The sequence below is a fragment of the Pongo abelii genome, chromosome 9 (genome assembly GCF_028885655.2).
Source record: "Pongo abelii isolate AG06213 chromosome 9, NHGRI_mPonAbe1-v2.0_pri, whole genome shotgun sequence".
In the NCBI taxonomy this organism is placed as follows: Eukaryota; Metazoa; Chordata; class Mammalia; order Primates; family Hominidae; genus Pongo; species Pongo abelii.
Window position 1 is genome coordinate 63509044 of NC_071994.2, and position 24509 is coordinate 63533552.

General features: G+C 34.7%; 1 protein-coding gene across 4 annotated transcripts in view; it reads right to left on the bottom strand.

The window, feature by feature from the left end:
- Positions 1-4183: 4183 nt before the first annotated feature.
- FAR1 (fatty acyl-CoA reductase 1) overlaps positions 4184-24509 on the bottom strand; it is a 63337-nt gene continuing 43011 nt past the window's right edge. The window contains 7 exon segments of one of the 4 annotated variants that reach the window (NM_001132738.1): positions 4184-7060; positions 8378-8505; positions 14389-14518; positions 21553-21724; positions 23196-23263; positions 24149-24267; positions 24384-24428. In NM_001132738.1, the coding sequence (NP_001126210.1) occupies positions 6898-7060; positions 8378-8505; positions 14389-14518; positions 21553-21724; positions 23196-23263; positions 24149-24267; positions 24384-24428 (825 nt within the window). In that variant the 3' untranslated portion in view covers positions 4184-6897. 4 annotated transcript variants of the gene reach the window in all.

The following is a 24509-nucleotide window of genomic DNA, read 5'->3' on the forward strand; positions in this document are numbered from 1 at the left end:
TATACTCGGGGGTTGGCAAGGTCATCAGAGAAAGACCAAGTTAGAAACTGGTAAGGGTGGAAGTATTTACCAAGTCAACCAAACACACAACAAAAAAAACCCTGGACAATTTCAAGGGCCATAGCAGCCTAGTAAATTGTTGTTCCCTACTCACAAGAAAAATTGTCTCAAGCTAAAAATTCAGAATGAATGAACCCTCACCTTTTATTGGAAATAAGACATTTTTTACACTTTTTGTTATTTTTCTAGATCCAAGCATCCTCATCCTTACATTACTTTAAAATAAAAACTTTGCTTTGGTTAAAAAATCATTCAGGGTCACTGCAGAAAACTAATATAAAAGAACAAGGGGCTCATAACCACCACATAGCGCTAACTTCTTTAATATTTTGGCCTTATTCTTGCCAGTTGACCTTTTTCTATGTACACACGTTTTGTTTTTTTTTTTTTTTTTTTTTTTGAGATGGAGTCTTGCTCTGTCACCCAGGCTAAAGTGCAGTTGTGCTGTCTCAGCTCACTGCAACCTCTGCCTCCCGGATTCAAGCAATTCTCCTGCCTCAGCCTCCTAAGTAGCTAGGATTCCAGGTGTGTGCCACTATACCTGGCTATCTTTTTTGTATTTTTAGTAGAGATGGGGTTTCAACATGTTGGCCAGGCTGGTCTAACTCCTGACCTCATGATTCGCCCACCTCGGCCTCCCAAAGTGCTGGGATTACAGGCTTGAGCCACCGCGCCTGGCATTAAACATTGATTTTTAAATGGTGCTTACTTCACCCTGTCCCAAAATCCCAGGAAAGCATTACACCTAGTTCGTGTTGGTATGGCATGAAGACTGACTCTTAGACCAGTGGTTCTCCAATCTTACTGTGCAACAGAAATACCTGGAGGACTTGTTAAAATAGATTGCTGAGCTCCACCCCAGTTTCTGACTCAATAGATCTGGGGTGGGGTCCAAAATTTGCATTTCCGGTGAATTCCCATGTGATGCCCACGCTGACTTCTCTGGTCTGGGGACTGTACTTTGAGAATCATAGAAAACTGAAAAACAAAGAGACTGGTTGTTTAAACACTGGTATGGTCTGTATTCTCAAAAAACAAGTGACACTATACCAGTATTTTTTTTCTCTTAAATTTTCATTTAGAAAATATATTTAAAAGTCTGTTCATTTAAAGTACAAAATCTACTCATATTTAAGAGAAATTGGATATGTCAGAGACATCTGAACCAGAGCAACTCCATCTTGAATAGGGACTGGGTAAAATAAGGCTGAGACCTGCTGGGCTGCATTCCCAAATTAGGCATTCTAAGTCACAGGATGAGACAGGAGGTCAGAACAAGATACAGGTCATAAAGACCTTGCTGATAAAACTGGTTGCAGTAAAGAAGTCAGCTAAAACCTACCAAAACCAAGACGGTGATGCGAGTGACCTCTGGTCATCCTCACTGCTACACTCCCACCAGGGCCATGACAGTTTACGAATGTCATGGCAAAATCAGGAAAGTTAACCTATATGGTCTAGAAAGGGAGGCATGGATAATCCATTCCCTGTTTAGCATATAATCAAGAAATAACCATAAAAATGGGTAACCAGCAGCCCTCGGGGCTGCTCTACCTATGGAGTAACCATTCTTCATTCCTTTCTTAATAAACTTGCTTTCACTTTATGGATTCACCAAGAATTCTTTCTTGTACGAGACTCAAGAACCCTCTCTTGGCGTCTGGATTGGGACCCCTTTTCCAGTAACACATGTGCTTTGGCTAGGAAAACCTTCTTAGTGTTTTTGTAATAGCCATTCCACAGCCTATAGTGCATTCTGAGCGTCTGAAGGCCCTCAGATGGCCCAGCAATCTCTACAGCCTCATCTTTCTTTAGCCATCCTCTCCTTTAGCACCAAAACATTTCCTCTCGGTTCCTTACACCTCCCAGCCTTTGCAAATGCTCTTCCTGAAACCTGGATGCTTCCCTACCCCAGCATTCCACCAACCTGACATAAAACCACAATTCAAAAGTACTGTTTGTATGAGCTTTCTTGAAATAAGCAAGAAATCGCTCCTCTGTGCTTAGTATTTTGTTCTTACCTGTCATTACATATTAAAATTATCTGCTTATTTATATCAAATCACAAAATCCTAAGGGAAGGCAGTGTGTCATATTCAGGACTGGGCCACTGAGCAGCTTAGTTTGGTATGTGATACAGATAACTGCAATATAAGACACAGTGCCTCAATCATAACAGGCACTCAAAATTTGTTGAAGGGATGAATGCTGGGTTTTTGAAATGAAGTCAACAAAGACATTTAGTACAAGTCAGGTAACCTCTGAATAGTCCAGAAATATCTGTATTCCTATGGTGAAAGACAGTACAGTATAATGGACTGGAGTGTGGGCTTTGGAACTAGTCTGAGTTCAAGTCTCGGCTCTGCTACTAGCAGTGTAACCTGGGGTACTTTATTAACATCATATACCTTAGTTATCACATGTACAAACACAGAAGGCATAAGTGGGTTATTACATGTAAAATGCTTATAGTAGTGCTTGGCACATTTTAAGAACTTAACAAATGTTATTAGTGTTGTTTTTATAACATAAAATGTGCAATGCTGGTTTCGCTCTCAAGAAACCAACAACCAACTTGGGAGAAGTTAGGGGAAATGACAAGAACCTGTTAAAGATGTGACATAAAGCAGAAAGTTAGGTATTAAATGTCAAACAACTAAATACTGATAAACAATCTGGATGACTACTTTAATAAAACTACACCCATCTGTTTAGGTTCAGGTGTGTTTGTTAGAAAACAAAAGAAAAAAAGGCAGCTATAATACTAGACTGAGCCATATGAAATTTCTTACAGGTCAAAGACATATTAGCATTTTTATATGGCTCAACCTAACACTTTCTAGTTACACCTTGCTCAAAACAAGTGAAAGGAAGCTCTCTAGATTTATATGAGAGAGAAAGAATTAGGTTTACTGTACAACAGCAGAAAATAAAGAATTCTGCCTCCAAAGCATCTTTGGAAGACACCTAATTCAACTTCATGGAACTTTAAAAATGAAAATCAAATGTCTAGAAAAGTATTTTGAAGACAATAACTAGGAATGTTAACTTTGTTTTAAATAAATGAATTCAGAAAAATCTTGATTGTCTCTCTTCCCCCTTGTATAAAATTACAGGTATCATAGCTATCATCTGTGATCTCTGGCCAAAAAACAATTATATCCTTATTTCTCTGAGTTCAGGCCCACGGTAAAGACATTAAACTTATGCTTACCATTTCATGTTTTTCTAAATAAATGAATTTTAGAGACATCAACTTGCAAAGGAGCACATCAAACTTAATGTTACTCAAATTTTTCTTTAATAAAGACAAAGGATTTAACAATTTTTGCGCAACTATACTTAACTGACAAAGATGATTTGTTTAGGATCTTAAGGATAGCAAAGATATATGCTAAGAGGGTACCACCAGGAAAAAGACAAATACATTCTATCACTAGAAAATGCTTCAAGACAAAAATATTAATTCAATAAGAAAATATTTCTTTTTTTTTTTATCACAGAGACTATTAACTCATTTCTGTAATCCAGTTACGTGGCATACATTCCTTTTTCTAGTTTCTCATGCAGAAGTTTGGAAAGTTTTTCTCAAAACAGAGCAAGTTAGCGCTAATGGTTTCAAGTCAGGGCTGGGAGTCAGCCTAGAAGAGCATGCTCAGAAGGCCATTTACACTTACCTGACCCCAGCCTGATGCTCTCCCCCGTCCAAAAGGGGTCAGTTAATTCCTATTACTAATGAATTAGCTCTTATACTTACTCAATAGACATATAAATTACTATAAATGTGCCTATAAATTAACAAGATATCATTCAACGTGGAGGAGAGCAGCTGGAACCTAATGATACCCTGGAGGTATCTTGCTTACTCTTTTTAGAAAACAGAAAAAAACCTGCCTCATTCCAGGTAATACATAAAAATAACACTTTAATACAAAGTGTTCATCCTGCCTGTATGCTTTCCCTAAAATGCTGTATGAGCAACTCAGAATTAAATAAAATTAGGACATAAGAATTAACAAGTACACCTGAAACAGACAGGAAGTGTAAGTAAGGACTGCTTCCTGTAATCCTAACCATACTGTTCCATGGGTAATTTTCAGAACATAAAAATACAATAAATACTATAATGGAAATATAGGGATTCATTTATTACTTTTTGGTTTACAAACAAAGGCACCCAATAATGCTTTTATTTACTTCTTATAAAAGATTCTCAATTTACATTTAAAACAAAAAACCCACAAAACAAAAAATCCCAAGTTAATTCCTACAGACAACACAAAAAAGGGGGAAAAGGAAATTCTTTTCCCTGCTTTCAAGCTTTATTACACAGGTTCAAAAATGATTATTTTATGCCATCCTTAAGTCAAAGAACATACTGCCAAGCTTCTCTGCACTAAGTCTTAGGACATGTTAATGTTGCCAAGTCAAATATAAATATAGTCTCAATGACATCACAATTTACAAATGCATATTCCAAGATTAAAACTGAATAGGGGAAAAAACCCCAAATGTTTTAGAATACAGTTTAATCAAATGAGTTAAATGAAATAAGAAACATTTAATTTAGTAGGCTATCCTGTTAAATAAGAAGTTTGTGTAGGAAATATCAAACAGAAGTAAAAATCACGTCTAGTAAATGACACAAATAATTTCTCAAATCTTTAAGTCTGACTTAAGTTCAAAGTCTAGTTGGTGGGGATTAACAATCTATATACTCTTTATACTAATCTTAGAACTTTAAATTCTAGAATGACAAACTAATTTATTCATTAGTTTTCTTTTGACAACAGAACTCTAAACACACAAAATTAATGCAGTGGCCTCAGCACCCTCCCAGTTAACATTTCTTTAAGCTAGATTACAAGAACAATAAAACCGTTCAGAAGACATACACTCCCTATGCACTTCATAGGCCTGCCCAAGTTGTCCCCAACTGTTTTGCAAGACACACAGACAATTCATCTGATTCTAAGTCTATTCGGCAGAAGTATAAAAATCATACAAATGTTAGCATGTTTTCAACACATTATGGAAATACATTTGGAGAGATGGAGTACTCAATGGATATTATGTGGGCCACTTTAAATAAAAGGCATCATTATCTATTCCATTTTCAGACATTGTCATGGTCTCTTATACCTTTATATAAGGTATAGTCCTAGACCACAGACTTTAGTATCACTCCGAAGAATATAGAGATATTTATATACATATTTCTTTTAAAATAATATTTAAAAGTTTTACTACAGAAAATCTGGCTTCAACATGGAAGCATTTTTCCTTTTCAAGATTATACACCTGCATGAAAGTAGGTGATTTCCTTTACATTTAGTTTTTCATAATAGCAAAATAAACTTTTTATACATTGCATTTAAATTGACAAAGTTAAGATGTAAAGCTCCATGTAACTTTTTGTATTGCGAACTGTTCTCTTTAAACATACTCCAGATACACTGCTGATTATTTAATACAGTACAACTTGATAAACTTAATTAGAAGTGTTATGCTGAACAATTTGTTAAATCAAATGTATGTTAAAACAGTAAGTAAACTATTATGATTAAAAGGGAATTTTAATGTATCATTAAACTATACATCAATTTTCTTGCTATTACTTGTTTCTATAATGCATTTCTTTCTAAAGCTAAAACCACATGCATAAAAAATAAATGATACCTTCAAACTCATTCAACAGTTTGCTACCTTATGTGGTATGTAAATAAAGTCCTTTATTTAATTTCATACACATTATCTTAAGCATTATTTTATTTTTCTTGAAGGAATTCATCTTTCAAGGTCAAAATTAGTATGTGTTTACACACGAGTACATTTTTTTAATGTTATTACTACCTGCAAATACATTCTTCCATAATAATGCACTTTCAGTTTTCATTGGAAAGATAGCACAAGCCTTTTAAAAGTCCTAGGAATAAAATTTATAAAGGGAGGAGAACACAAGTATGGTGAATCCCTCCCAACTCCCACTTCCATCAAAGTCTCAAGAAATCCTCCTGCTTCAAAACATAAACAATCTCACAAGATTTTTATCTGATCATAATGTGGACAAGAAAACTGTATTCCTATTCTTTTTGATACTAACAGTTTTACTGAATTTGTTTTCACTTTCTGTCAAAAAACACATATGTTGCTGATATGGATTCTCAAACCCATTTAGATTGAATAGGGTCATTAGAATAATATAGCCTTCTGATTTTAAAAGCAACTGATTGCTTATAGAAAAATGATATGCATCAGACATTTAATCAGAAAAAGAAAAATGAGAACATGTCTTTCATGTTTGATATAATTTAACTTACAGAATGAAGTGAAAATAGGTTGGTTATAATTTTAACAAAAATAAAACACACTTCAACTAATGAAAAAAACAAACGCTGAAGAATCAAATATCTACCAACTTAGCTAGTATTACTGTCCAAATAAATGTCTTCCATTGCACTGAACATTAGAATTAGAAATTCACCATATGTTAAGGCATATTTTAATTAATATGTTCCAGAATTGCACAGTTATACTGGTCAGTGTTCCTATTTCCCCACTGTTGTCCTTAGCACACCCCTTTCTTCTAGGGCTCAAAATATTAAGTCATGGTTTTGGTGGCTACTGTAGATTTGAGCTGGCATAACACAGTGTGTTCACTAAGTTTTATGAGCATAAACATTAAAATGTTACATAAAATATACCATAATTTACTTCACACTCCGATCTAAGATCGTTTAATGTCTTGACAAAAAGTGAGATGACTTAAGTGCATTTTACATTTTGTACATTTAGATCACCGTATGTATAGATGTTCTAATGCTGAATTCTTGGTCTTCAGTATCTCATAGTGCTGGATGCTCGGAAGTATGACAGAAACTTGTAACACAGACTAACCACAAAGTACCAGATATTTCTTGCCATTTGTGATCTTGCAATAAAAATGCGCCAGATGAGGATCACAAGGATAGTATTAAAACCATAACGTATATTCCGCAACCTGGAAAGCAAATCAAGAGATGTTAGACGGTACTTTCTAGAATAAAATATTGTTAGATGGCAGCTAATTAATACTGAGTTTTTAATCAAAGCTCAAATCCATATTAATTTGAAACTTATGATAGGCATTAAGTATACTGTAGGTAAAACAGATATGTACCTTGAATTACTAGAGCTTCCCATCTAATCTAAAAAGGTTCATTCATTACATACATCACAGTACAGAAAAAATACAGCAAACTTTTTTTTTGACATCTGTAGTTGCTTACAAGTTGTCAGACAAGTAACTTACTCTTTCAGTTACAGCTGACAGTCACAAGATCAAAGGCTAAGTGGACAAGCCCTCATCCAAGCATAAAACATGGCATTAACTTGATAAAGGAGGATCTTCCCTTTTCTCAAAGAGTAACAATATGTTACTCTCATGTTTCAGCTCATGTTTCAAAAAATTTTGATGTTTCTGATGGTGTTTGAAAGAAATACAAACCTTTAGATATGTAATAATTATACTGACTTCAGCAGGCAGTGCAAGATAGGACTGCAATGTAAGAAAAATGATGTAGAGAAAAGAGCTTCGAATATGGAGTCAAAGATCAATATTCTAGTTTGCTTTTCCACTCAATACAATATGGCTTAGGCAAATACAACTTTCCTAAGCCTCAATTTCCTCATCTATAGAACTGGCTGCCCTGCAAAATCTCATAGAGTTATGAGGCATGAGAGGGATAATAATGTGAAAGTCTTAAAAAGTGTCATAAAAATCATATTAAAAAGCACTACAAATATAAAAGATTACCATTAAAAATTATCTGCATCTTTGAATGATAGATTACCAGCGATTTTTCCTCTATTTTCTGAGTATTCAACCAGTGTGTTACTTGTATAAAGAGATAAAGATATAGCTCTATTTTATATAAGAAAAAATATTCTACGCCGAATAATGTATTCTCTTCTCTTCCTCCAAAGATTATTGAGGATTAAAATAAAAACACAAACCTTTAAAATAGATCATCTGAACTATCTTTCTTCTAATATCTTTATTTTAAGTAGCAATATAAAGAAAGATAATAGTAATTTCTGAAACTCAATTCCACCTGAACTTCATACTAAGAAAGATATAAACTGATGAAGACAGTTAAGTTTCAACAATCTTAGGCTAAAGTAATACTACCATAGTTCCAGTCCAAAGGTAAGTACTTTTCCTAAATATAACAGATTATTAGCAATATCTTTTATTCAATATACCAGTTTACCAAAAAAATTGTGGAGTATTTCATAAGGAAGACAAGAAGCAATCAAATCCATGCATCAAACTCACTTGTTCAGATGTTTTCTGGCTGCAGGGAGGCCAGACATTTCTTCGTTCAATACGTACTTCTTAGTTCCCAAGCAGTAGTTCTCTATATATTCTGCCCAATGTAACTGCCGTACATCAATATTGAAGGTCTACGTTAACAAAAAGATTACTGATTATTTTCTTGACTAATTTTTCTCACAACCAGTCAGAAATTCACACTTTTTCTAAAGGCCAGTTCCAAGTGACAAAATTACAAAATTCTTAAATACAGAATTAACTTCTGAAATCTTACTGCTAGTCACAGAAAAGTTTGTATTCCTAGTTCATACCATCCATTAAACATGGAAACATTTGAGAAGATAATCTGGAAACTAATGTCAGCATTTAAAGAGTAGGTTAAATATAAGAAGAAAAAAGCCTGTACCATTTTGCTAAACAAAGAAAAAAAAGACAAAATTATATTGTCCAAATAGATCTATGTATTCCTCACTACTTTATGCATGTACTGATACATTTCCAGTTCCTTTCTATCTGCAGTCTCTTCTCTCTTCCTGTACATCATGCCTACTGAACAGACTAATTTTCCTAGAGAATATTTCTGACATCAAGAGGCATTATGAAAACATCTCTGACATCAAGATATGTTATGAAAGCTGGCTAAGGAGTTTGGATAACAGTAATTGGATTATTTGATGAAAAGGATAGGTAAATCCAGAAAAGAAAGCCTTCAGAAATGTTATGGCAAAGTAAGAGGGCTATGCATTGCTCAGTGCTCCTTAGCATATAATAAGATAACTTTTTGGAGTTACAAAGATATTATTCAGTATATACCATCACTTATCTAAAAATAGCCAATTGTAGGAAGGGAAAGCTACTATAAAAAATTCAGTAAAATATAAAAATGCAGTAACTCTGCATTAAAATGAAGACTTATGAAACATTTTGAGAAGGTATATGTGTATGTTATTGGGAATCCCATAAGAACAGTTATTAAAAAAAAAAATGGAAGAGAAGCAGTATCTGAGAAGACAATGCCTGGAAATTTTCCAAAAATAAGAAACCAAGTCACGAATTCAAAACACAAATACAACTCCCACTCCCCCCATCCCTGCCCCCACACACATCTAGGCATATGAGAGTCAGAAAAAGGTCCTATAGATTACCTCCAAAAGAACAACTATTAGACTGTAAGTTGACTTCTCAACAGAAACAGTGAAAGCCAAAAGACAGAGATGTTTTCCAAGTACTCAATGAAAATAACTCTATGCCAGTGTAAATATCCTTGAAAAACAAAGGGTGAAATAAAGATATTTCCAGAGAATAAAACCTGAGACAATCTGACATCAGCAGAAAACCCATGTTAGAGAAAGTAAACTTAAGGATATTCTTTAGGCAGAAGGAGAATGATTCTAGATTTATGTCTGGGGATGGAGGAAGAAATAAAGAGCAATAAAAGGACAGTTTACGCTGGTAAATCTGTATGAATATTTATTGCATAAGCCGCAATAAAAATACTGGCTTGTGTGGCTTGATATATATATAGAATTAAAACATGCATTATGGCCAAAACCGCAATTACTTTTGCACCAACCTAATAACAATAACATAACAATAACATAACATAACAATAACATAATAACATAACAATAACAATAACATAATAACAATAACATAACATAACAACATAACAACATAATAACAATAACATAACATAATAACATAACATAACATAATAACAATAACATAATAATAACATAATAACATAATAACAATAACATCCTTTACTATCAGAGAAGGATAAAGTATCAATTTATATTAGACCTTGCTAAATTAAAGGACATTGTAATCTCTAGAGTAACCTACTAAACCAAAAAGGAACATAATTCTATGCAACACATATAGATGGGAAAATATTAAATTATTCAAAATATAATCTAAAGGGCGGCAAAAAAAAAAGAAAAAACTTAAAACCAGAGTGACAAATACAAAGCACTACTAGTCAGACTAAATCTAAAATGACAGGAATTACATAGGGGTTAAGTTCTCCAATTAAAGGTCAAAAATTGTCAGACTGAAAATAAAAACTAACAACTATATGCTGCTTAGAACTAACTATATGCTGCTTACAAAAGACATATCTAAAAGGTAAGATACAAAATGATTGAAAATAAAAGAATGGAGAAACATACACCATATAGTTCTACCAGCAATATGTAAGGATGCTGATTTGTCCAGGGACTCACCAGAGTACATTGTCCAAGTCTGCATTTTTGTAAATTTGATAAATAGTAAATAATATCCCAGTCTAACTTTAGTCTGCATTTCCACTGAGTAAAGCCAAGTATCTTTTCAAATACTTGGGAATCATTTTCTGTAAACTGTTCATCTCTCTAATCTACTTTCCAATAGGATTAATTACTTTTCTTTTTTACTATTTTAAAATAAGCATTTTATGTACTAGGGAATATATACTAAAATCATTTTGTTATACCACTATATATCACCTATGTGGCTAAAATTAAAAATCAAAATTAAAAGGCCAAGTGTTATGGAGGACGTGGATTAACAGGAACTCTCATACACTGTCCTTTGGAATGTAAACTGATACAACCACTTTCGAAAACTGCCATTACCTGCTAAACTGAACATATGAATGCCCTATGCTATCCTATTTCTAGGTATATACCCTACACAAATGTGTACATATAGACATAAAGAATGTTCATAGGATAATTATTCCTAATAGCCAGAAACTGGAAATAACTCAAATGTCTTATCAACGGAAGAATGAAAAAATACCGTATAATACATTTATGTAAAGTCAAAAACAGGTAAAACTAATATTTAGTGCTAGAATTCAAGAGTTGTTCCCTCTGGGAAGACAGAGGAGGTAGTGATTAGGTGCATTAGTCTATTCTCGCAACCCTACAAAGAACTACCTGAGAATGGGTAATTTGTAAAGATAAAAAGGTTTAATTGGCTCACGGTTCTGCAGGCAGTACAGGCTTCTGCTTCTGTACCCACCTGTGCCTCTTGGGCACTTTTAATATGGCTAGTCCAAACTGAGACATGCAGTGGAGTATAAAATACACTCTGGGTTTTGAAGGCTTAGTATGAAAAAATAGAAAGTAAAATATCCTTTAAATAATTTTTAGGTTTTTGATATGTTCAAACAATATTTTTTATTATATATTAGGTTAAATAAAACATTATGAAAATTAAAAAGTAAGTGGGAAGAGAAAGGAAGCTGGCACTGGATGAAAAAAGAAACTCTTGAGAAACTGTAATGAACCAAATCTACAGTCTTTTTTTTTTTATTGAGGCAGAGTCTCGTTCTGTTGCCCAGGCTGGAGTGCAGTGACACAATCTCGGCTCCCTGCAACCTCTGCCTCCTAGGCTCAATCCATCCTCCCACCTCAGCCTCCCAAGTAGTTGGGACTACAGGCATGCGCCACCACGCCTGGCTAATTTTTTTTTTTTTTTTCTTGTAGAGAGAGGGTCTCACTTTGTTGCCCAGCCTGGTCTTGAACTACTGAGCTCAAGTTATCCGCTGGCCTCCCAAAGTGCTGGGATTACAGGTGTGAGCCACCACGCCTGGCCCCTACTGTCTATTTAAGGCCTACATTAATCTGAGTTGTGCTAAAAACCTAATCAGATATTTTAAAGGGGCCCTGGCTTATAAATGCCAGCTAGCTAATTAACTAGGCTACTGGTAGAAGCAAAGGCAAATCCTTATCAGAAAACTGCAATTTCAATCCTGGCCTCAAATTCTCACAGAAATCCTCAAAGAATATAAATTTATAGTCAAACAAATTTTTTTTTTAAAATTAGGTGCCATGGGTGAGACCTAGCTCAAGCAACAGATGGCAGAATCAGATGCTGCAAATCATCTGGAAGTTTAAATTATCAGAAGCAGAATGTAAAACAATTATATTTAATATGTTTCAAGAAAAAATTCTAGAGACTGTTTAAGAAACATTTATAAGATCTGAAAAATAAATTATACTTTCTAAAACTGAAAATAAAACAACTAAAACTCTAAATTCAATTGCATAGTTTAGACACAGCTGGCAGACTGTCACAGAATCTTAAATTATCTAGAGTTTAGCCCAGAAACACAGAGATACAAAATATGAAATTAAGATTAAAAGATTTGGAGGACAGAATAATCTAACATACACTAGGAATTTTGGAAGACGATATAAGAATAGTGAAGAGGCAATATTTGAAGAAACACTGGCTAAGTATTTCTCTGAATTGCTTAGACACCAAACCTCAGATTCAGAAAGCCCAATCCACTCTAGGTAAATTTTTCAAAATTACACCCACTTTCATAGTGATACTGCCAAGCAGCAAACATAAAGAGAAAATGGAAGACGAGCCAGGAATAACAGATCACCTATAAAGCAAGAGCCAACTACCGACTTTTCAACAGCAAAAACGTAGACAGAATATAAATAAAAAAGTGGTTTTTTTTTTTTGAGAGACTCTCACTCTATTGTTCAAGCTGGAGTGCAATGACGTGATCACATCTCACTGCAGCCTTGACCTCCTGGGCTCAAGTGATCCTCCCACCTCAGCCTCCTGAGTAGCTGGGACTACAGGCACATACCACCATGCCTGTCTCATTTTTTTTTTAATTTTTGTGGAGATGGGTCTTGCTATGTTGCCCAGGCTGGTCTCGAACTCCTGGCCTCAAGCCATCCTTCCACCTCAGCCTCCAAAGTATTGGGATACAGGCATGAGCTACTATGCCCAGCAAAAAAGTTCTTTAACGTGCTGAAATCATGTTCCAAAACCAAGGGTGAAACAACACACATATCAGACAATCAAAAACTCAGAATTCACTACAGAACGGATTCCCTAGTAAAATATATTCTAGGTATGCTGAATATATTTCAGGCAGAAAGAAGATCATAAGGAGAAAATCTGAAAGCACAGACACTGGCATACATATATACATTTTATATACATATATACATATATGTGTGTGTGTGTGTGTGTGTGTGTGTGTGTGTATATATATAGAGAGAGAGAGAGAGAGGGAGAAATCTAAATAAAAACTAAATGAACAAAAGAGTATCTCAACATGGGGTTTAAATAGAGAACTGCGCCAGGTGTGGTGGCTCATGCCTGTAATCCCAGCACTTGGGGAGGCTGAGGAGAGCAGATCACCTGAGGTCAGGAGTTCCAGACCAGCCTGGCTAACATGGTGAAACCCCGTCTCTACTAAAAATACAAAAATTAGCTGGGTGTGGTGGCATGTGCCTGTAATCCCAGCCCTTGGGAGGCTGAGGCAGGAGAATCGCTTGAACCTGGGAGGCAGAGGTTGCAGTGAGCCAAGATTGTGCCATTGCACTCTAGCCTGGGCACAGAATGAAACTCCATCTCAAAAAAAAAAAAAAAAAAAAAAGGAAAAAGGAAAAAGAAAAAAAATTAGAGAACTGAAGTAATGTATTAATACAACCATTTTAAGTGAGTGGGAGTGGTAATCACAACTAAAACATTTTAAGGTTCTAAATATTATTAAGAAGGAGGCTATAAATATTGCTTAACTTAGTCTGTGTTAGATATACATGTTAAAACATCTAGAGTAAGCTCAAAAAGAACATACGCAAAGAATTTAAGTTCCAAATCAACAAAGGGCAAAATGTGGAATAACAAAAAGTAAAAGAGTTTATAAAAAACAATTTCTTAAAGAAGCTTTTTCTCAAAACTCAAGAGAAAACAAAGTGTTTGAAAGAAAAACACATAAAGATAAAATTCTCTCTGAAACCAACATTAAGGGAAAAAAAGAAATTTCAATCATGCTTTGAAAATACCTTTGCCACTCTAAAATACTTACACTAGAAATGTTAAGATACAGCAATTTTATTTCACCACTAACAATTATGACTAAAGCTTTATGAGAGACTATAAATAATGGCTTACTTGTTGCATAACAGCTGTGGAAAATATTTCTCAGGTTGCCAATAGTTCTGTAATTAGTATGCTACGTATTTTCTAATATGAAACAGAAAATACTTGCTTGCCTTTTTATCTTCAGGGTTTAGTTGATTCATTAACATATTGACATTGTCAGTATTCCAAACCCAAGAATTACTTGTGAAATATTCAAGAAACACCATAGCTTTGTGAAGACGAGTTATTGTTTTCATCATCCTGTATTGTAAGAAAAATTGACAGATTCATATTTTGTATAGATTAGGAAAAATCCTATCACCACCCAGGGTGCAAGTTTCCCCCTATAATATAGACATTAGTATTAAAATTATAACATTTAATCATTAAGTGTACCAAATCAGCAGAGAATAAGACTATTTCTGCATCTTGGATGAACAATTTATAAATCCAAAAGGAAAACAAATTTTTTTTGAAAGCAGCAGCAAATGCATTTAATACCACCTAAACAGAGTTCTGCTGATATACAGAACTAATTCTCAAAGGGTATACAATACTCTTAAATTTTCTACATAAAATACTAAACAAATGAATGGATTCAATTAATATTTCCTTGCTTTCTATTCCTTAAACTACATTTTAATTCACAGCTGCATTTACTAAGATTTCCTGTGAATTCATAACATACTGTTATATTTATATTCCAACTCTTCACTGCTGAAGCAAAGAATACACACATATTCGTTTGCCACATAGTCAACTCTATTCATTTAAAAAAACAAAACAACTTTTCTTTAACAATGATTGGCGCCACTCTTTATCATCTGGATGTGCTGTGAAATCAATGCCTCATGCTGAAAACTATCTGAAATAGATATCCACTCACCTCTCCATACCCCACCAATACTCATCCTTACAGAAATAAAGGAGTGTGACACTCTTTTTAATGTGTCTTTAAAGAAAGAGTGTGATTCTTTGCTTTTAAAAGTACAAGGAGCTTTAATCTTTAAATCTGTCATTTTATATATCATGGCTCACTGTAAGTCATTGATATCATACACTAACTTGAGCAGTAACATCTATACAATAATATTTATGATAAGTAGGGAAAGGGAAGAAAGAACTTTTTGAAACAAAACAAACACCAAAAAAATCCCAACTTCTGTGAACAGAAAAATAATTTGTGGAGAAGTACTTTTTAAAGATTTCATTTATATTATAATAATGATTAGGATTATATGTATCATATAGTTTAGACAGTCTCAAAATTAGGGGTTTTAGAAATGGGAGGGGCATGGAGGGAAATTACATTAGAAATAAGGAGAAAAAAATCAAAAAGTATCATTAGCTAAGCAATTCTGATAACACATTCAATACATTTAGAAATATACTCTGAATCCAGAATACTGGAAGAAAATGAAGCAATATAAACTATGTAAACAAAAACTATATTTCATCCAATAAAGTAATTTCAAAATAAAATCTCAAACACAAAACCAATTATCAAGCATCGAAGACAATTTCTGGACAGGGATAGTTCTGTAGATAAAAAGCATCTGAGGGGGAAAAACACATGCTGCTCTTAGAAAAGATTAGGTGATTAGTTTTTTCTAAACAAAAAGATACAACAAGTTTGTCACTAAATCAATACATACTATCACGCCATTTTAGCATACTTAAGTCTCTCACACATACACAGCTAACACGGTTTTCCTATATATATACCTTGTTAAAAAGTTTTTCTTAACTCTTGTTCACTGATAATTCTCTTACCTAATCTTATCTTCAGATTCATTCGAGTAACACAATCACCCTAACATCAATCAGTAATTCAGCCATTCAAAAAACAATTGCAATAAAAAATTGGGGAGGGGGAAGAAATTTGAAAGGCCATATATTTGTGTGTGAAATTTATAGAATATTTATCATGCAACAAAAATACTGGATTGAAAACTATTGGGGAATAAGAAATGTAAAACTTTTGCACCATCACTCCTTGGTTAAACACACCTTAGAACAGATGTTTATGACTACATTGCCAGGTATGTTCTGAATATGTTTTTATTCTTTATTATGGCAACTTAAAAAAAATAATCACAATCCTTTAGAGTAAGGCAAGATCTTAATGATTATCTAGTCCAGGGTTTCTCAACCTTGGCAATATAAATATTGTGGGTCTGATCATTCTCTCATGTGGAGGGTTATCTTGCATGCTATAAGATGCTTGTCACCATCCCTGGCCTCTAGGTGCTGGTAGCAGCCCTCCCCCAGTTGTGATAACTAAAAATACCTGCAAACGTTGTCAAATGTCTCCAGTTGAGAAGCACACAGATTAAAAATAGATATCTGGTTTAGAGAAGTTAAGCTAGATAAAGTTATGCTAGTTAACCAAAACATAGATCATGGAGCCATTTTTAAAAAAATGTCAGGTCAGATGCTTATCTAGCTCACATTCAGAATTATTACATAAACGAGTAAACTGGATGAAATGAATGACATCACTGACATCAGTTTAATGTAGAATTAGACATCATAGTAAGGCCCCAATATAAGGCGTAAAGTCTATTACTGTGCTCAATACATTTCTGAACAAATGAAATAATATAAATTATAAGACTTTGTATTTAACATTTATAAAATTGTCTAAGTAAAAAAACCTTTATATTCCTTGTTGCATTCAGATTATAAGCTCCCGGAGGTCAAGAATCTGTCCTGCTTTGATACTTAGAAAGCCTCACACGGCACAAACCTCAGGTAAGAAGACTGTTTCCTTAACGTTTCCTATTTAGGAAAGATATTAATTTCCAAAGGTGCCTATGATATTATCTCCCATCCTACGTGCCCACCTACAATACAATGTCACCTTGACTGTCTTCTCAATGAGAGTTGAAAATAACTTAGAAACAACAGAATAGGTGGAAGTGACACGATGTGACTTCCGAGGCTAGGTCAGAAAAGGTGTAGAGGTTTGTCTTGCTCACTGAATACTCACCCTTGAAGCCTTCAGTCACTGTGTACGCTGTCCAACTCCCCCTGAGGCTGCCATACTGCGAGGAAGCTCAAACTAGTCCATATGGAGAGGCCACATGGAGAGGGTCTGACACTACTGGAGAGAGAGAGATGCCCAGCCACCCCAGCTACTCTGTCCCCTTCCCCCCTTTACCACTCCCTCCACAGCAAAGCTGCTCCAGTCCCTGTCTGACTAAAATCATTTGAAAGATCCTGAGCCATTACCATCAAGCTAACCCTTCTAGAATTCCTGACCCACAGATATTGTGACACACAAATAAAATGATTGCTTTATGACACTAAGTTTGAGGTGACTTGTTATGTAAAACAGATTAACAAATCTCAACACAGATCTCAACACTGGGAGGGGCTGCTATAATAAAAACCTAAAACGTGGTATTGGCTTCAGGGTCAAGTGGCAAACAAAATCTGTAAGGCCTGTGAGGTGATCAGTAGTGAAATGTGAAAGGACCAGGAAAACATTATTAATGGAAGCCTTAAAGGGTTTTAAGAAAGCTGTTGGTGAGGGCTTGAAGTGAGGACAACAAACTGTCACCTCTGGTTATATGGAATATAGAAAGAGTACTAATGAACTCAATGATCTAGCTGAAATTTGCTGAAAGAGGGCAAAAGAGGACAAAGATGATCTTAAAAAAATGAACTATTTGAGTGGAATTTGGAGGAAATGTAAAATGTCAGCCAGGAATTCTTTAAGAAACAGTTTCTGAGCATAGCAGGGTAGGGGAAGATGAATCCTTTGCTAAGACTTTAGAAAGACCTAGGCAGTGCCTTCTAGAACTTTCAGACAGACAAAAGGCACTCTCCAGATCTTAAAGAAATGTGTAACAGAAACTCTTATTGTTCAAAAGGCAGGATCTAAGAGGCAAGCATCTAAGATCTAAAAGTGTTATCCCATAGCAACCTCACAGGGGACCCAAGATAGAGAAGGGCTTGTGTCAAAGAGACTTATGGGTATGGCTTTCATCTAATAGGCTGGATTCCTTGAAAACAGATACACCGGAAACTCACACAATTTTTAAGCAATCATGTCAGATTACATGTAAAGGGAGAGACAAAAAAAAAAAAAAGAAGAGACTGCTATATCAAGGGTCAGCAAACCAGGGCCTATATACCAAATCCAGCCCACTACCTGTTTTTGTAAATAAAGTTTTACTGGAACACAGTCATGTTCATTCATTTGCCTATTGTCTACGTGGCTGCTTTCATTTTTAACAGCAAAGATGAGTAGCTTCAACAAAAACCGCATGTCCTGCTAAACCTAAAATATTTACTATATCGCCCTAATTTATAAGAAAAGCTTGCCAGTTCCTGCCCCGATCCCCTAACCTTTCACGGGCACGAAGCAGGATAAGAAGGCTACTTGGTTGCACACAGAGCCCACAGGCCAGTTTTTACACATAAGGAAGGATGACTCAGAGGGCAGAGCCAAGAACCTCAGAGAACTCCCAGAGAATAAGACTGAGCTCCTAATCAAGAAATCATCAACACTATCTGACTGGAATTCAGAAATGTTATAGACCAGTGTTTGCTGGGTGCCTCCCAATTTCTCTCTTTTTGAATAAAACTGTCTAAAGCCATTATCCTATGCTTACCATCATTTATGATGGGCGTATGGGCAGTCAGTAACTCATTGCTTTAGTTCACAGATCAATTATTGAGGAACTATACTTGAGGAGCTATACTGACAAAATCACTCCTAAAGAGCCTCATCCGCCAATTGACCAGATTTAGATGACAAAACCCTGGCTTCCAGCTGATGCCACAGGGATCTGGGGCGGTGGCGGGGGTGGGGAGGCGTGAGGGGGAAGGCAGGATGAGGGGGGAAGAAGCAACTGTCCTTTCCATGTAGAAGAAATATGAATTGTTTTGGCCAGAAGGTTGACTATAGCAGATTGTCCTTTCCAAAAATGATGGCAACAATACCCTTCATTTTGACCACTTTCTAAATCCCCTTACTTGGACACAGGGTGGGGAATATCACACACTGGGGGCCTGTCGTGGGGTGGGAGGAGGGGGGAGGGATACCATTAGGAGAAATACCTAATGTAAATGACAAGTTAATGGGTGCAGCACACCAACATGGCACAAGTATACATATGTAACAAATCTGCACGTTGTGCACACGTACCCTAGAACTTAAAGTATTTAAAAAAAATTGTGCTATGTCAGGCACCAAAATAAAATTATGAACATATGAAAAAAAATTTAAGATTTGTGACTCGTGACTAGAAGAATGAGGCAAAAGTGATGCTGCATGACTTCTATGGGTAGCTCAGAAAAGGCAACGCAGCTTCCACCTTACTTGCTAAAAGACTTCCCCCTTGAAGCCATCAGCTGCTATATAAGAAGTCTAATTCCCCTAAGGCTATCATTAATCCTTGCAAAGAACTATATGAAGAGATCCTTATGACACGACAAAGAGTAACATCACTCCCCTTGCTGTTCCATTGCCTCTCTGCCCACCTGCCTCTTTCATCTGATCACAAACACATGAAAGACTCCAAGCCAAAACTGCCCAGTGGATTCTTTCTCAAATTCCTGATCCTGACAGAAATAATTGAAAGAAATAATAAAATGACTGTTGCTGTTTTAGCTTCTAAGTTTGAGATGATTTGTTATGCAGCAACATCTCCTCTGAAGCATTTAGTAAACCAGCTATTCACTTATTTTTTAAAAATTTTACTAAGTCCCCTTTCTTTGGGTAAGGCAATGTGATATATTTAACCTGTTTTTTTTTTTTGACCCAGTTTTTACTTTTCTGCCCTAAATTATAACAATCTTATTAATATAAAGAAAGCATGCACTGCCACCATTCATGAATTTACATCTGCTTTTTAGCCATGAAAGAATGCTTCCAATGACAAGTATTGCATTTTGCAAATCATTCTAGAAAAGCCTGAAAATATTTCTTTACCTGCTCTAAAGTTGTTCAACACCTCTCACATATTTCAATTAGCTAACATATAGGGTTAGAAACATCATGGAAAAGTGAATCCACAGACAATACCTACAAGGAACTCAGATCCTGATACACTGTAACTGGCAGATACCTCACTTTTATTTTTTGAGCAGTTGATGGAAGTTCTGGGATCAGCATCTTCTTTATACAAAAATACTCAAATCCTGAACTCTCCAATCAACGACTCCACTGTAATGCCAATGTAGTTTAAAAAAATTAAGTATTTTAATAGTATATTCCACTGTAATTGTGTGGTAAAGACAGTAGGAGATCTTTAAGTTTGTGGGATTTCACCAAAACCAAAAAGAAAGGCTATAACAACTATAAGAAAACAAAGTTTTCCATTTATTATTAACTTTTTTTTCATAACTATGCCATTCCCAACCTGGAAAATTAGTCAAAAACTGAAATAACCATATTATAAGCTGAATGGGCAGCTGAGATATTTCAAGTAATTTCCTAGAAGCATCCTATATTTTTCACATAAAACTGCACCATCCATTTAAAGCAAAACTTTTGCCCTTAATCCCCTATACAAACTCATCCCTAGGTTTTTAAGAGGGAGAGAAGGGCTCAATTTCAGCTTATAATAACAATGACAACCATGATGTAAGACATTTCCTATATTATGGAATTTTGGAGGATGAACGACCAATACGATGTGATCCATAGTTAGTGTCCCCAAAGATCTCCAACTTCTAAGAAATGTTCTAGCATTCTGATTGTGATTAATCAGGTGAGTAAATCTAAAGGTAAAGCTCATGCTAGTGATTTTTTCATCTCTCCAGCAAGCTTCCACCACCTTACCAATACATAGTGTATTTACTGCTATTCTTCTTACCGCGGTTTCTGACCTGTCAACATGAGTGCAATCGAGCAATAATGCAGACACTCTATGGCTGACACCCTTCCGATAATGATGCGATAGGCTGCTGGAATTAAACTTAAAACTGGGGCACCTGAATACTTGGTTTAAAGGATTCATCTTGAAGGAATGACTTACATAATATCCTGTAGGAAAAATAAGCGTCAAAGCAATTTAAATATTGTTATTCAGAAAGAAACCTAAAGTAAGACCTAGAATTCAATACATGACAATAACTTATCCAAACTTTAAACAAATTAGAGTGACTTACAACACTACCTTTGCTTTTCTGACAAAGTCTTAAATTCAAGAGTCTTCTCATTCACAAAAGGCTACTAAGCCTTATCATAAGCATAAACAAATACAGAGTTAATATGCATTTTAGTGTAAGCATGGGTTGTTTAACAGAGGAACAGATAAGACAGAGCTAGTCACCATTACCTTGGGCTTCTTCCAGTCATCCTGAGGTAGATATCATACAGGAATGCTGGGGCCTTATGGCTTACAGCAATCCAGTAATGATATAAAAGATGATTGGAGGTTAGATTTACATTGGGCCGTCTGAAGGCCTGTTCGAGAGGATTCCTCTTGAAAGTGGAAATTACATGGTACTCTGAAGAAGAAAAGTTGTGTAACAGCTTTGATAATAACCATGTAATGAAGTTTTGAAAAAAAAAATCATGTTTTTACAATGCAAAATATTTTACCAAAGATGTCAGAGTTCGTACATTTAAAAAACAAACTTTTCTACTCTCTAGTAGCTAACAGAATATGGTTATTAGACTGCTAAACTCAAGTGGTTTTAAAACTGCCGCTATTTATGAATTTTAGATGAATGAATTTTTGCTAAAATTTGCTCTTAAAATCCTTTTAATGGTTTACCTATGTCAGTTTACAGTGTCACTTTCTATATTTCACCTCTCATGATAGCTTCTTCCTTTCTGTTCCTCTTTCCAGACTCTTATTACTGTACTTACTTAAAAAAGAAAAGGAAAATAATCATCCTTTGCTTAAGATGCTCAAATTAACATACATTAACAGGCTTAAAACAACCCAAAATTAACTTCTGTTGTAATTTATATAGGCTATGTAATGTCAACACAATCAAACCTAGTATCATCTATATTAATACTTTACTGGAAATGTATATTGAGATAGTCACTAAAATATAATGCTCAATTTCAGCTTTTACTAAACTTTACAACACAATAAAAGATTACAAAAAAACCTAACTCATTAAAAATGTTCAAATATTCTTAAAAGAATACTGAAAATAATTATCATAAAGTTAAAATCACCTTAGATTTTATCTTTTTCTTATATGCTCTAATGGTCAATTTTACACTGAAATAAAAATGCCACAGAAAAATCCTAGGACAAATGTCATAAAAAATTTACATTGAAATCAAAATTGTTCTGCAGGGGTAATTAATCAATTAGAGGTTAAATAAGACCTATCACTAAATCAATGCCAAAAAAATTTTACTTTAAATTTGAACTCATCAACCAATAATTTAAAAATGATTCAATTTCAATGGGTTTTAACTATTCCTATTTAAGTTATACTATTCCTATAGAACTAGGAACATGTATATCTGCTGTGAATCTGTGAATTTAAATAGATTAAAGGTTAATAGAAAATATTTTGGCAAACTGTATCCTACTTCCTAACTCCTTCATTTATTACTCTGGGTACCACTTGATATACCACCTCTTGTAAGAAGTGATACTGCCTATGGATAGGCAACATCAAGACCGAGGGTGCTCACAAGGGAGAAAAAAAGCACTGTTCCCATGCCATAGGTATCTATGAGGGCTACTGCAGATGGCAGCAGAAAAACAGCAAGGCTTAGACAAGGGTAGGGTGGGTGGGTAAGAATAGACAGCAGGATATTTTTAAATTTGTGAAACATTATTAAGGACCACAAGGTAGTACTGGTAGATAATACTTCTAAGATGACAATTAAGAACAAATTGGTAACTCAGTGGCCTTAATGCCTCACAGGTATTCTAACATTAAAACTTCAGGGAACTTGGTTCTTTAAGATTTATTCTAACATTCAAAAACACAGGTAAAATCATACCAACTTCACCCCAGTGGAAAGGATTAGTGCTGCCTGTTGTACAATTATACACCATGATGTTTCTTGGTCTGCAAAGACAAAGATGAAACCAATTAATCATAATAAGAGGCCAAACATATCCAATATAAATCCTACAAAGTATTCAAGAAGACATGAGGATGATGGGCACCTTTTCTATACTAATTATTTTTTTTAAATTATCCTTAAAGGATTAGTTTTTACTTTAATGACTATTTACAACTACCCTTTCTTCTTCCACTACCAAAAATAATTACTTATTTTAAAAAATACAGACTTTTTTTTCTTTCACATTTTTCCTCCTTATATTAGCAGGAATGTCTATTTTTAAACACGAGGAGAACAACAACCTCATCTCTTCTTGTCTCATTTTCAGGGGTAGCTGAAAAAAAATTATGAACTAAGTTTCCTTTTGCCAGAAACAACATATTCATATAATCCTATCTCTCTTTTTTTTAGGACAGAAAATACTGATTATCAAAAATTAGGGTAGTTTACTACCTAGTAAAAAAAAGTTATTGGGAAGTTTAAAGTTTAACTGTTACCTGTAAATGCTACTATTATCTTTTAAAGGAAAGATGTTCACGAGCTGATTAAAGCTGCTCTGGTGTACCATGTTTAATATATGTAAACCATATTCTGTGAATTTCAGGTCTTTATATATACACCAAGTTTTTTTTTTTCATTTTTAACCTCTAGTGAACTTGTCTATCCTGTAAGTAATACATGAGCATTAACATTAATTCTTCATTACTACTGATGGGAGCACTTGCTATTATTGTCTGTGATAATACCAACTTGCAGTTGGCAGTGATATTGCCTAAATATTGGTTTGGCAATATCTGGATAGAGGGATTAATTAACATTACTCAATAGCTATGTCTTCCCTTTTCAGTTACTATATATTTAATAAGCGACATTGTCACCTCATATACCTATTAACTCCGGAATACCAGGCTGCCGCAAGACTCATGTTGACAACTACATCTACAGGAACAAGATCTGCAAGGGCATTGTTGGAGGCACGTATTGTTCGAAGAATTCCTTTCCCTGCCTTTGTTGAAATTAAAAACAACACCTTAAGATATATAAGCCATTGTGTATATATATTTAAAGATATACAAAAAGAAAAATGTATAGAATATTAAATAAATCAAAAGGTTTACTTACCGCAATAAAGAGACCACTTGGTCCATTAAAGTTATCAATCCATCCCTAATACCAAAAATTTTAAAAGGGGGAGAAGCTTAGAAACATTATGAAGCTAGAGATTTATTATTTGAACTCTACAACCCC